This window comes from Oratosquilla oratoria, chromosome 31 (genome assembly GCF_046742065.1).
Source record: "Oratosquilla oratoria isolate Oo_2021 chromosome 31, ASM4674206v1, whole genome shotgun sequence".
Taxonomy (NCBI): Eukaryota; Metazoa; Arthropoda; class Malacostraca; order Stomatopoda; family Squillidae; genus Oratosquilla; species Oratosquilla oratoria.
Genome location: NC_134807.1, coordinates 3,197,064 through 3,211,056, shown reverse-complemented (window position 1 = coordinate 3,211,056; position 13,993 = coordinate 3,197,064). Strand labels below are relative to the sequence as shown.

The 13,993-nt window shown below is 41.6% G+C and overlaps 1 protein-coding gene across 1 annotated transcript; it reads left to right on the top strand.

The window, feature by feature from the left end:
- The first annotated feature begins 8,539 nt into the window (after positions 1-8,539).
- On the top strand, positions 8,540-11,653 carry LOC143041415 (uncharacterized). The gene is made up of 4 exons (XM_076213259.1): positions 8,540-8,736; positions 9,308-9,394; positions 9,504-9,914; positions 10,351-11,653. The coding sequence occupies exons 2-4, from the start codon at positions 9,308-9,310 to the stop codon at positions 10,537-10,539; spliced, it is 687 nt and encodes a 228-aa protein (XP_076069374.1). The 5' UTR covers positions 8,540-8,736; the 3' UTR covers positions 10,540-11,653.
- The last annotated feature ends 2,340 nt before the right edge of the window (positions 11,654-13,993 follow it).

Genomic DNA, 13,993 nt, shown 5'->3' with positions numbered 1-13,993 from the left:
GAAAACATTACAAAACAATAAGAAGGCAAGGGAACTATGAGAATACAAAACACCGTATTCATCGACAGAAAATTTATATCGACGTTTTGAAATCTGTCCGGGGTTCGTAAATGATACAATAGTGTAGAAATATTCATAGATTTGTTCATACACAATCGCGCGACAAAAGAATGTGCCGAATGTTCCTCTGGTTGGTTTTAAGTAACAGTCTCTTGAGGCCTATGGAGGTCGTCCATTAATGGTGATGACGGATTAGCTCGTATATAAAAGCTCCTGTGACGACAGATTTTAAGGGCAATAGTTTTGCAATTCTTAATAATGACTGAAGGTGACTTCAGGATGCTGACAGCTAGAAACCTTATGGCTACTGCGTGGTCACCCGGGCGGAGATGCTTTGGCAGTTTTCGTCGGAGAGTGTTGCGTCTTGAGCATTCTGTGAGATCGTGTGCATGCTGACAGTTGTTGTCTTGCTTGCAGATATCGCAAGTATTGTATATGAACATGACTTAATAGTGTTTACGGGGTTTTGTACGTAATATGTTTGTAGAACATGTGTTCTCTACATTTGAATTGGTGGGAAGAGAAACTCAGGTCGAGTTCTTGGTTTTAATCGCTTCTGTTCTTGGTCTAGTTCTATTCTAACTACTACATACACGGCAAGCCCTCAGGAAAGCTCGGAGGGTTGCCAGACATATACATATACAAAATATATTTACAAGGGTTGCCAATTGTGAAAAGGATGCTGTTGCCATATGAGGCATACTGAGAAGTTGGGTCGCTTCGGTCGGTAGCGTCGTCGATGCAGGTGACCTTTTGTCTGGTGGACTTCTTGGCCTGATACGCCGAGAGAATTTTTTGTTGTCAAAGGGCGTTGTCAAGACGGGTCGTATCGCCTTTGTCCAGACGTCCCTAGGGAGATTCGTAGCTTTCGTCGAAACCACATCTTGTAGCATTTGTGTGCGCGCGCGCGCGTGCACGCCAGTATCGGAGGGAGACCCAGCTACGAAGATGCGCAAGTCATCGAAGTGTTGCAATGTTGACTATAACATGTTGATGGTCATCTGCTTGTCTCGCAGTGATAGACATTTGTTCCATCGGGGAAGAACGAGAGTTGGTGCAATCATCACCATGGTGCAATCTATGAAGGGCAATATTTTTGTTCCGTGTATAGATCTGTCGTCGACTTCCTTAATCCCTTCCATACGGTGCCGCATACGTAGGCGGCATGAGGAGCAAGTGGATACGCGAGGCTGCCATATCGGCGTCTTGATTATATTTATTGTAGTTGCCCCTGCGTAATGACATACTCTCTAAACCAGTGGTTCCCAAACTTTTTTCTGTCATTTCCCCCTGCACCCAGGTCAACTATCCAGATTTCCCCCTTCGTGTGTAGCAGGGAAAGAGTAGTTGAAATACACTGTGACTATTTACTAATTTATTTTTCAAATGTACAAATATACTGATAAACAGGCATTCTCTCTCTCTCTCCCTCTCTCTCTCAGACATGAAAAAATCCATCAGAGATTTTTTTTAGTTAGTAGGTAGTTTAATTATTTCCCCCTGGTAGCTTCAAATTTCCCCCAGTTTGGGAACCACTGCTCTAAACTGTCTTCATTACATTTTCTATGGTTATCAATATTCACGGGTGAAAGAGAGACGATCGATATAAGCGGTGACTATACTTTATGATGCGAGTATTATTACGACACTCTCTCCCTCTGGAGTAAGTTTGGGCCAAATCGGAGACATGACAGTTTTTGTCCAAATCCGTGGGTTCCCCTTTGGTAATTTTGAGGGTCATTTTGGCCACATGTCCCGATTGGGTCACCACCTCAGCTACAGGTCGAGGGCCACCAGGGCTCTTGCGGATCGCACCTAGATACTGCTCAGGCTAAAAGTACGGGCGCCAACAGGCGGAAATGTGAGGGGAAAATTACACACAAATTTGGCTGGTCGCCACAACCTTGCCCTTGGGTCCAGGTTCCCCACGTCTACCTCGCTGTGCCCTGTGGACGACTCTCTCCCTCTGGAGTAAGTTTGGGCCAAATCGGAGGCATGACGGTTTTTTGAGGGTCATTTTGGCCACTTGTCCCGATTGGGTCACCACCTCAGCTACAGGTCGAGGGCCACCAGGGCTCTTGCGGATCGCACTTACATACTGCTCAGGCTAAAAGTACGGACGCCAACAGGCGGAAATGAGAGGCGAAAGTTACACACAAATTTGGCTGGTCGCCACAACCTCGCCCTTGGGTCCAGGTTCCCCACGTCTACCTCGCTGTGCCCTGTGGACGACTCTCTCCCTCTGGAGTAAGTTTGGGCCAAATCGGAGACATGACGGTTTTTGTCCAAATCCGTAATTTTGAGGGTCATTTTGGCCACTTGTCCCGATTGGGTGACCACCTCAACTACAGGTCGATGGCCACCAGGGCTCTTGCGGATCGCACCTAGATACTGCTCAGGCTAAAAGTACGGGTGCCAACAGGCGGAAATGAGAGGGGAAAATTACACAAACACAAACAAATTTGGCTGGTCGCCACAACCTCGCCCTTGGGTCCAGGTTCCCCACGTCTACCTCGCTGTGCCCTGTGGACGACTCTCTCCCTCTGGAGTAAGTTTGGGCTAAATCAGAGACATGACGGTTTTTGTCCAAATCCGTGGGTACTGCTCAGGCTAAAAGTACGGGCGCCAACAGGCGGAAATGAGAGGGAAAAATTACACACAAATTTGGCTGGTCACCACAACCTCGCCCTTGGGTCCATGTTCCCCACGTTTACCTCGCTGTGCCCTGTGGACGACTCTCTCCCTCTGGAGTAAGTTTGGGCCAAATCGGAGACATGACGGTTTTTGTCCCGATTGGGTCACCTGTAGCTGAGGTGGTGACCCAATCGGGACAAGTGGCCAAAATGACCCTTAAAATTACCAAAGGGGTTAACCCACGGATTTGGACAACAACCGTCATGTCTCCGATTTAGCCCAAACTTACTCCAGAGGGAGAGAGTCGTCCACAGGGCACATCGAGGTAGACGTGGAGAACCTGGACCCAAGGGCGAGGTTGTGGCGACCAGCCAAATTTGTTTGTGTTTGTATAATTTTCCCCTCTCATTTCCAAAATGACCCTCAAAATTACCACGGATTTGGCCAAAAACCGTCATGTCTCCGATTTGGCCCAAACTTACTTCAGAGGGAGAGAGTCGTCCACAGGGCACAGCGAGGTAGACGTGGGGAACCTGGTCCCAAGGGCGAGGTTGTGGCGACCAGCCAAATTTGTGTGTAATTTTTCCCTCTCATTTCCGCCTGTTAGCGCCCGTACTTTTAGCCTGAGCAGTATCTAAGTGTGATCCGCAAGAGCCCTGGTGGCCATCGACCTGTAGCTGAGGTTGTGACCCAATCCTGATAAGTGGCCAAAATGACCCTCAAAATTACCTACGGTTTTGGACAAAAACCGTCATGTCTCCGATTTGGCCCAAACTTACTCGAGAGGGAGAGAGTCGTCCACAGGGCACAGCGAGGTAGACTTGGGGAACCTGGACCCATGGGCGAGGTTGTGGCGACCAGCCAAATTTGTTTGTGTTTGTGCAATTTCCCCCTCTCATTTCCGCCTGTTGGCGCCCGTACTTTTAGCCTGAGCAGTATCTAGGTGCGATCCACAAGAGCCCTGGTGGCCCTCGACCTGTAGCTGAGGTGGTGACCCAATCGTGATAAGTGGCCAAAATGACCCTCAAAATTACCAAAGGGGTAACCCACGGATTTGGACAAAAACCGTCATGTCTCCGATTTGGCCCAAACTTACTCCAGAGGGAGAGAGTCGTCCACAGGGCATAGAGAGGTAAACGTGGGGAACCTGGACCCAAGGGCGAGGTTGTGGCGACCAGCCAAATTTGTTTGTGTTTGTGCAATTTTCGCCTCTCATTTCCGCCTGTTGGCGCCCGTACTTTTAGCCTGAGCAGTATCTAAGTGCGATCCGCAAGAGCCCTGGTGGCCCTCGACCTGTAGCTGAGGTGGTGACCCAATCGGGACAAGTGACCAAAATGACCCTCAAAATTACCAAAGGGGTTAACCAACGGATTTGGACAAAAACCGTCATGTCTCCGATTTGGCCCAAACTTACTCCAGAGGGAGAGAGTCGTCCACAGGGCACAGCGAGGTAGACGTGGGGAACCTGGACCCAAGGGCGAGGTTGTGGCGACCAGCCAAATTTGTTTGTGTTTGTGCAATTTTCGCCTCTCATTTCCGGCTGTTGGCGCCCGTACTTTTAGCCTGAGCAGTATCTAGGTGCGATCCGCAAGAGGTTGTGGCGACCAGCCAAATTGTTTGTGTTTGTGTAATTTTATGAATGAAGTTTCAATTTTGCTCTTCTTAATTATAAATACATGAAAATCTTCTAGGGTACATTCTCATGGCGTCAGGAAGGAAAGCTACTCAAGTACACAAATTCACAAAAATGAATTTTTGGGAAAGCAGTATTATTGAGGAGGGTTCACAGAGGAAGGAGTAATAATTTTAAATCCAGGACTAACACGGAGATGGAAGAATTTCAGTATCTCTCTTGACTACAGAGGCATAAATCTACTTATACCACTAATTCAAAAAGACCAACTTTAATGAAATGCATAAATCTGATCAAGTTCACAAAACGCCAAATTCTTCAAAAATGTGACTTCATTCCAGCGAAATCAACGCGTTTCTATGCGCGTGGTCATGCATTATTTGAAAATTATAAACCATTAGGTTTGATGCTAACGAGATTAGACGTTGAAAGTGATCAATAAAATTTTGCATTTTATGAGTTAAGACGCGTCTCCCGTTTTAAACGAATGATGAATGAACATTCGAGAATAAACCAGTAGTTATTTATATTTAAGGTCCCTCTTCTGGGATAACTGTGAATGAAATTGTAATCCTGTGAAAAAGGGGGGTTGTGTATATCGTGGGTTCTTAAAATGGGGTCCGTGGCACTTTGACAGGTTAATTTAGGATGGTTAGGTTTCGTAACGTTGGTTAAGTTAAATCAGATACGTTAGACTAAGTTACGTTGGATTAGGTTACTTAACTAGGGTAGATTAGATTATAGTGGTCAATTTAGTTTGGACAAGGTTGATTAGGTTAGGATGGTTGGGTTCGGGTGGTAGGGATAAGTTAGGTTAGGTACGGTTGGTTAGGTTTGGTAATGTTCGTAAGACTATGCTTGGTTAGGTTAAAAAAAAAATTGTTTACAATCATCAACTGGAAATTGAAAAAAATTACAAGCCTCTATATATTCGTGATAGGAAATTTGAAGATAATTTGTTTATCTTTTGTTTCACACTCGTGCACTAAACCCACACCTTTCAAGTTTCCCAATTTCAAAGTTCAAATGTCCACCAAAATTGAAGAAAGAAAATGGGTAGATAATAATTTACAAACGATTTATTTGAAACATGACGAATATATATATATCAAATCAGATAAATCTACACCATACAAATTTACCAATTTTACTTATATTTTATGTTTAATGGAAGCTATAGAATAACAATTATTCCTTTCAAGAATAGGAATTACATTAGTAACAGATTGTCGTACAATTCAATTGCTATAGACGAGTTCCAATTTCAAAATAAGAATGAAAAACCAATATATTAAATATTTCATGCTTCTTTTTTATACAATGTTGGTTATTTTAACAAAATGTTATTTAATTCTAATATCGTACAAAAATTATTTCTATATTAGTTTACTTACCAACTCGTACAAAATATTTTTCTTTGTTTCAGGGACCGGTAAACAAACGCTGCCGCGAATTCCTCAACTCGAGTGACGCCAGATACACAGTTGAAGTTGATTTAAATTCGCCGATAACGTGTAGTCGACACACATACGAACGCACAAACTTGGTCGTCTGTTCAATAGATGTCACTAGTATAAGAATATAGGCTTACACAAATAAATGATAAGCAATGGGATGGTACCTACTGAGTTGTTTGTTTCTTTGAACGAACACCTCTACGCTATGAGTAAATACCAACAAAACTGCCCATACCATGTCAATATTTACATAATGTAATTTCCTATATAGTCTATATTGAATTATGAAGTCTAAATAAATTATATGTATATATATATATATATATATATATATATATATTATATATATATATATATATATATATATATATATATATATATATATATATATATATATATATATATATATATATATATATATATATAGTTTGGGATATCAACAATTCATATATATGAAAAACATCTGCATTGCAATTCATATAACACAGGCAATAAATTGGTATTACTGTGTAGGCGGAGAAAATGGTGCCATGATTGGTGCAAATATTACAGCATTTGAGTATAAGAGAGGATAAACACGAAAAAAAAAATAATTCTATTACTGGTGTCGATAGTGCTGGACGAGTTAGTTGTCAGACTTCACGGTTCATCTTATCTATCAGACGAGATTATTACATAAGATGATAAGAACTACTGTGAATCAGAGTCGTCTCGCATCAGAGAAAACGGATTTCTCGCATCAGAGAAAACGAATAAGTTGGGAGTGACCTCAACAATACCACAAAATGACTTGAGAGAAAAATCAGGCTAGGGTAGCTAAATAATAAAATATTATTTCAAACACTTTTAGAGGCTAGAGGAACAGAAGAACTATAATTGTATACGCTTACATGTAACAGCGAATGAAGGACTTGGGGGTATAGGTAAATTATAAAATATAAACAAAACAAAAGAGCAATTGTACCCACGACACTGTGTGAGGTAGATATCTGGAATTTAAAGGATGTAAAAAGGCCTGCGCGTGTTTTAGATAAAGTTCTTAATCATGGAGGTTACAAAGATGAATAGAGCCAGAAACGAGATGAGATAGAGAGCTAGGGGTGGTAGATAGGGTGGAAAGAATGAGTGAAGAAAGACTAGCAAAAAAAAAAAAAAGTGTGAAAGGCAGAGGTGGATGGAATGAAACTGGGAGGAAGACCGAGACTGAAGTGGATGTACAGGGACGAACGGAGATTTGGGTGTAAGAGGAATGTCTGTCGATCAGCGAAGGGAGATGTCAAAGAGAGAGGTGGGAGAGGAGAGTGGTTGTTAATGTGTGAGAAAGTGAAGCGGCCTGAAGCCATTTCTTCTTGTCAGGTCTGGAAATTCTGGAATGGACGAGAGGGAGAGGATGTCTTTGTACTGCAACGGCGGGGAAGGCAAACCATCTTCGGCTGTCGAGCCCTACTGTGGAGGTGTGTGTCCTGCTGCATTGCATCCAACTCGAACAGTGGGCGTCATCTTACAATTTTAATCATATAATCAAGTTTCAAAGCTACTGCATTGTTTTTTTACAGTACACACACACACACACACACACACATATATATATATATATATATATATATATATATATATATATATATATATATATATATATTGTTGAGACATTCTGATAGGTTGAGGTAAGTGGGAGTAGGAAACTCAGGATTCTTAGTCTGAGTTTATTCTTGCGAAACTAGTCAGGAACAAATTCAGACTTAGACTCCTGTGTTTCCTACTCCTACTTACGTCACACACATACACACACACATACACACACACACACGCACGCACCACACACACATACACACACGCGCACACACACACACACACATATATAAATATATATATGGCAGCATCTTTTGCGTGCAATCTTATCGACGTCATCGCAGAGTCAGGTGGACACAATATTCGAAAAAATTTATTTGTCGTTATATATTGAAAGCTATCTTTTTTATGTGTAAGCCAATGTTTAGTGTCCATTGTATAAAATTTACAGCACAATGCAAGAATAATACAAAGGTAATGATTAGTATAATTGTATGGTATTTATAGTTTTATACAAACGCCATCTGTGGAACAGACGACTAAGTTGGTGTTTGTACACTGATGACTACACGTCATCGAGGGAGTTTCCTGTTGTTGACAGCACACTATGCATTTTTCGCTTGCATGGTACTTGTAGAAATGACTTCGGTTACGATTTTTTTCAAAATTTCCAAATGTCAAATTACTCTTGTGTCATAGAATGAGAGACTGAACTAATAGAAGTTTCATTTGGACGAATGCTAGACACAAAATTGTTGAGATGTTCTTACGAATTCTAGAATATTGTAACCAAGATCGTTTCCGCTTAAACGAAGTAGCAAAAGCAAGTAGCATGCTGGCCTTGTGTGCCGCCACCATTCCTCAAACGCGTCCTCAACACAACTATGCTCACCTGACCTAACACCCCATCACCGTAGTGACAGTGATTAGAGGAAAGTTTCACAGCGCATGCGTTTGGAATGCAATTGTGAATAATTGTAGTATTGTTTATTTTGTAAGAAAAAAATAATAAGTAGCAAATTTTATTGTCAAAAAATCTTGATAACGTTTATGTCTTCTTAAGCTGCTATGAAGGCTTAAAAGTTGAAATATGACGTCATTTGTTTTGTGACAATCGCGCAAAATCTGGACACACAATGACAGTGAGTACTGAGTCCCAATCAGTTCATAAACTGTTCACATACAGAGTAGGCCGAGGAGGTCGTATGTCGTTCTTCCCATTTGAAAACCGTTAAAGTTTATTAATATTACAAACTTCTGGTCAAAAGTTCAACATATATTTAAATCCGAACGTGGACCGTTAATTGTTGCCACTGTTGTTGATTTTAACTACAATACTGAACACTATTGTTGGTGGTAATCCTAGCCTAGCCGTATCCAAAGGTAAGTCATTATGATCTATTTTCCCATTTTCATGGATATCTTGCGTATGCGATTATATAATTTGTTATCTACTACAGGAAGAAATGGAAAAGTATGTGTAGGTAAAGTGTAATTACCCAGTATTTACCTAATTGCAAAGTTAGTCTTCGGCTGAGAGTACATCTGGTGTATCCAACAATGGTTCATGGCAACCGTGACTGACGACATAATTAACAAGATGATGAGGGAACTTGGGTCTAACCAGTGTGCCAATAAGCCTAATTTCATTAATATATTCTATCGTAACACCTTCAGTGATTCATATAATAATGATGAAAAAGTTGTCCGGGATATAATTAAGAACAACTGTCACCCCCTTAAGAGAACTGTAAGATCAATTCTTATTTATTACATAACGTGTAACTTGCTGAGTTTCCAGTGTTAGTATATTACAAATGATGTATGGTAGGCTGGTGAACGGTATCCTTATCTTATTTTCAATTAGATTCATCATATTTTAGTTGTCACTTTTGAGGGGACAAGGAAACTAACACTGGTCTTCTTCGCATCTAATATCTTTCTGCCTTTCCAGATGGCCTCAGACTCTGACAAAATGATTAAGAAACAGTTGCAATACCTCGTTCACGCTTGCAATTGTCTGGAAACCGAAAATTCGTCGGTAAGACCCGAAAAAACGCTTCGTCCTCCATTTCCAATCACCTGTTTTGGACAATTGTAACCAAATGCCCCGTGTTTCATTTGTGACGTTGTACTTTTCTTTCTCTCAGTGCAAGCTGGATTACTGCAAATTCTTCAAGGAAATCTTGGTCCACATGTCCTCGTGCACAGAAGGGAGAACGTGCGAAAAACCTCACTGTGTATCGTCCAGGGAGGTAGTCTCCCATTGGCAGAACTGTGCTGTGGCCAAGTGCACACTCTGCTCCTCTGTTCTAGCCTCGAACGGGGACCCCGTCGACTCTCCCGCGCCTCAACTTGTTCGGTTTCCAACCTTCCCGGTTTGGCAAGGCAAACCTGCTTTCTTCTTAATGTGGCTGTCTCTGTCTCCTAAGGACAAGTACCCGGAGGACGAACCCACGGGGTACCCAGAGCTCAAAAATCGGTCGGAGGCTGCGAGGTTGATGCTCATGCTTCACCACGGGCATAATTGTAGTCTTCGAAAAAGTCTGACAGCTGCGGAGGTAAGCATAGGCAATGTTGTTCCATAAATTTTGTTTGTTTATTCTATTGGTTATTTTCTAATATTCTTTATTTTCTTTTGTGTATATGTGTGGGGGGTGCTTTTATCATAGTTACAAAACGGGAGTGCTCGTTCCTCCTATCTGCATGTATAGGATGTTGACTGGGTAAGGGATTTGTAATATACCTTATGAACTAGTCACGCATTTATTTATTTTCTGGAGGCTAATTTTCACTCAAAAAATACTTGACGAATAAAAAATATATAACCTTCCCCTTAGTCTAGCTCTCCCTGCACGTTCGCAAAAATTCAAACTGAGGACCACCATTTCTCCAGGCGTATAATGACAGACCAATGGATTCAACGGTACATTTTTTGGGGGGAGGGGTGGAGACACTTGTACATATTTTCCTTTTTAATACTTATTCTTCTTCCAGTGCAAACTGAAGACGTGTCCTCCGATAAAGAAGTTACTGAGTCACATGAGACTGTGCAACGACGGATTTACGTGCTCCAATCGGCAGTGCATCACTGCCAGAAGCGTCATGGTGCACTGGCAGGAGTGCAGACGAATCTTCTGCGCTCTCTGCAGTCCCGTGCGCCCGAGGCGATCAAAGAGTTTCTGATCTTTGTGCAAATCGAAGACTAAACTTTTGTAGATGTTGAACACCAAATTGGTACTGAAAATCCCAAGGGATTTGAACCACACGTATGCATTTTTTTCCCTCGGATTTTGTGCAGATGAACCAGGCCAACGAGTTTAAAGAAATCGGGCAAGCTAGTACATGTCAGGGAGGTCTCGTAGTGCGTTCAATTCGACAGTGAAAATATGTTTAACAAGTAAACTTGCATTCTTTTATCTACTATATAGTGTTTGAATTTTCGTTCATTCGCCAGATTGCCAATTTGATTTAATCGTATTTTCATAACCCAGATTTGTAAAAAAGTTTAGACTTTATCGTGTATTTTTAACATGTACTTTACACTTTTGTATTTTTTAATAAATATGGATAGGTCTTCCACTTTTAATATCTCCTCGATGTTGGGTCGGTTGCGAATAACCAACCAAGCATCTTAATTTTTAAGTTCTGTTATATATCAAAGTTTCCATCCAATCTTTGCTTATCATCACCTACGCCTTTGGAACCTCCAAGTCTGGAAACTACAGACGGTACCCACCAGCATAGCTCTAATTCAGCGTTTTGATTCCCACGCTTCAAGTTCCGAGTGCAAACTGCTCTCTCGGATTGAAAAAATAAATGAAAATTACTACAAACAGTCACTAGTCCCCTTAAGGAAGAGGATAGTGTGCATGCCCGGTTACAGCATAACCCATAGATTGCGTTATGCCGCGTTCACACGGTCGAGCTGTGCCTGGCAGACTTTGCCCTTACCGGGCAAAGTCCGCAAAGTGTCCACACGGCTGACGATGGTGGTTGGAGGTTAGTTGGCCGCAAGCAGAAGTTGGGAGGGAGTGATTCAGTGCGGTACGATAACCATGGTTCCCGCCATAATTGGAAAGAAGGTAGCTCTTCACAGCATTATAATTGCTGCCTGCATTAAAAAGAAAAACAAGAAATCACGGAGCCATGCCTGATGCCGGGAGTGGTTACAAAGACGTGATTTAATGGGAAGCTCAGTGACAATCCTACGTGAATTGCAGGATGAAAATGAACAATTGTTTTGCAGTTACATGAGAATGAACATAAGCAGCTTTTCTTTTCTCCTTTCGAAAGTGGAGCCATATATACAAAGGCAAGAGACAAATATGAGGAAAAGCATAGCACGTCTTGTCGAGACCAGTACACACTGGTACTAGGTGCGGACATGGTAGTAAGGTAACTTCGGTCTGTACTGAACGGGTTTGCTAACTTTGCTCGCACCTCACCTCATGCGTTTGGCAGCGATGTCAGCCCTCCATCCACTGCCCGCAAATGGCGCCGGGAACGGACAGTTTGATGGTTTGCCCGATGAAATTACCCGTTGTCGAGCAAAGCCCTCGTGCCCGGCGGACAGTGCTCGACCGTGTGGACGTGGCTTAACATATGAACTCTCATTCGGGAGCGTAATAGCTGTTGATCACAAGCCCACCACGTGGTACCAAATCATAGCGAACCACATCCCCCTTATTCAAGGGGAACAGTAACGGTTTGCAGTGTTAACGAAGCTTTCGAGTCCTGAGCGGGAGTCTGTTAGGTCTACGATGCCATTGAGTCCTCGCTGGTAACCACTACACCAGTATTTAATATATATATATGCGGAAACCCCACCAAGGAAAAATAAACTGAGATGACCAAGCGCTTTCGTCTATTCAGACATCCTCAGGGTTCATGTACCCTGAGGATGCCTGAATAGTCGAAAGCGCTTGGTCATCAGTTTATCTTTTCTTCCTTGGTGGTTTTTCCGCATATTTAGAATCACGAGTTTGTGATTTCTCGTGCATATGCATATGTAGCCAAGCCCTTCCTTACTTAATTATTGTATATATTTATTGTATATGTATCTCCTTTATTGTATATATCATACTTCTTTATTATACATGAGTACTTAATATCAACATATATCTATTGTAAATGTATTGTATAAGTAAGCCTATGTAGTCATTACATTATATAAGTGCCCTATACATAATTATATAACCGAATATATATACGTCATTAGGCGTACGCTAAACGCGTATGCGTCTATGCCAATTGTACACGTCATAGAATTAAATTAAGGAACTAAATATGTTACCCTTAACCATTTTGCATGCATATTCATCATTATATGTAATTGTTCTCTTGTTGCTGTATATTTCTATGTATATACCTAGATATGTTAGTATGTATTGTTTTGCCCAATCTTTTTCCCGCCTAGCAACAATGTAACAGAAAGTAGGCCACGGGCGCGTCTTAATGCCCAGCTAGGCCCCCCAAGCATTCGCTTGTGACAGATCACTTCCTGTCTTAAGGCCTGTCTACACGAGCGGGCCTGATCGGCGGGTTTGCCCGTTAACGGGCAAATTCTCGCGGGCCTGCCCGTGAATGTTGTCCACACGACCGAAGTGATGAACAGCTGGGCCTGCCCGACGATGTTGCCAGTAGCGGGTGGAGTGCTGTACGAGAACCATGGTGCCTAGCATTGTCGGTGGCTCACTAGAGTTATCCTGGGCTGCCATCGTTAAATGTTCACTGTGCTACTATGCCGTGGAATGTGGGATGAATGTCCGCTGTGGGTTCACGATATTATCTTGCGTCTGGCAGGGTAGAAACTCCAGCTACCGGGCACCAGCTCAGTGATTTCGCTCGGCGGCCTTTCGGGCAATTTGATCGTTTGCCCGTCAAATATGCCCGTTAACGGGCAAGCCCGCCGATCAGGCCCGCTCGTGTAGACAGGCCTTTACTTGTGTGTAGATCTCCGCAATAAACTCCTACCAAAATACTGCGTGTTTGGCACTTACCACACATATATAAATATGAACAAGACATTCTTATTCCAAAGGTACTGTTCTTTCTCATAACATTTGACTAAAATCAACACTTGCTTAACAAGACTTATGACTAAGTGTTTTTATCTAACAAAAGAGTAAATCATTGCAATAGTTCAAGAAATATATAAGAAGTAGGTAGAAACAACTTTGCCAACCGTGTAGTTAATGAATGGAATAAACTTCCTGCACAGGTAGTGCAATGTAGTTCAGTTCGAAGCTTTAAGAATCATTTAGATAAATACCTAAGTAAGATGCTGTAATTATTATAATTTATGTTATATTATTTGTTTTTGTTTTGTTATAATTTGTCTGTCTGATTTTCATTTATTATTAGTTATATGTCAATTTATTATCATTTACTATTTACCTGTTTGTTTGTTATTCAACTATACCAATGCATTTATTTATGTATTTTAATTGTTATTTACATTGTTATAGTTTTAATTTATTATTAATATGATTTTTTTTTTTTTTTTTTTGCATCCGACCTAGATATGGATCAAAAGGTCTCCTGTCGGCATGCTTTGCCTTTGTAAAGATAGAGGTCTGTTATACGACAGTTATTATCTCTCGTGTCAAACTGTCAAATGTTTGTATACATACAAGAG

Excerpts from the sequence above, each read along its gene's own strand:
- LOC143041415 (XM_076213259.1), top strand. The coding sequence starts at position 9,308 with ATGGCCTCAGACTCTGACAAAATGATTAAGAAACAGTTGCAATACCTC. Across the intron at positions 9,395-9,503 it reads TGGAAACCGAAAATTCGTCG|TGCAAGCTGGATTACTGCAA; the intron begins GTAAGACCCGAA and ends TCTTTCTCTCAG. Across the intron at positions 9,915-10,350 it reads AAAGTCTGACAGCTGCGGAG|TGCAAACTGAAGACGTGTCC; the intron begins GTAAGCATAGGC and ends TTCTTCTTCCAG.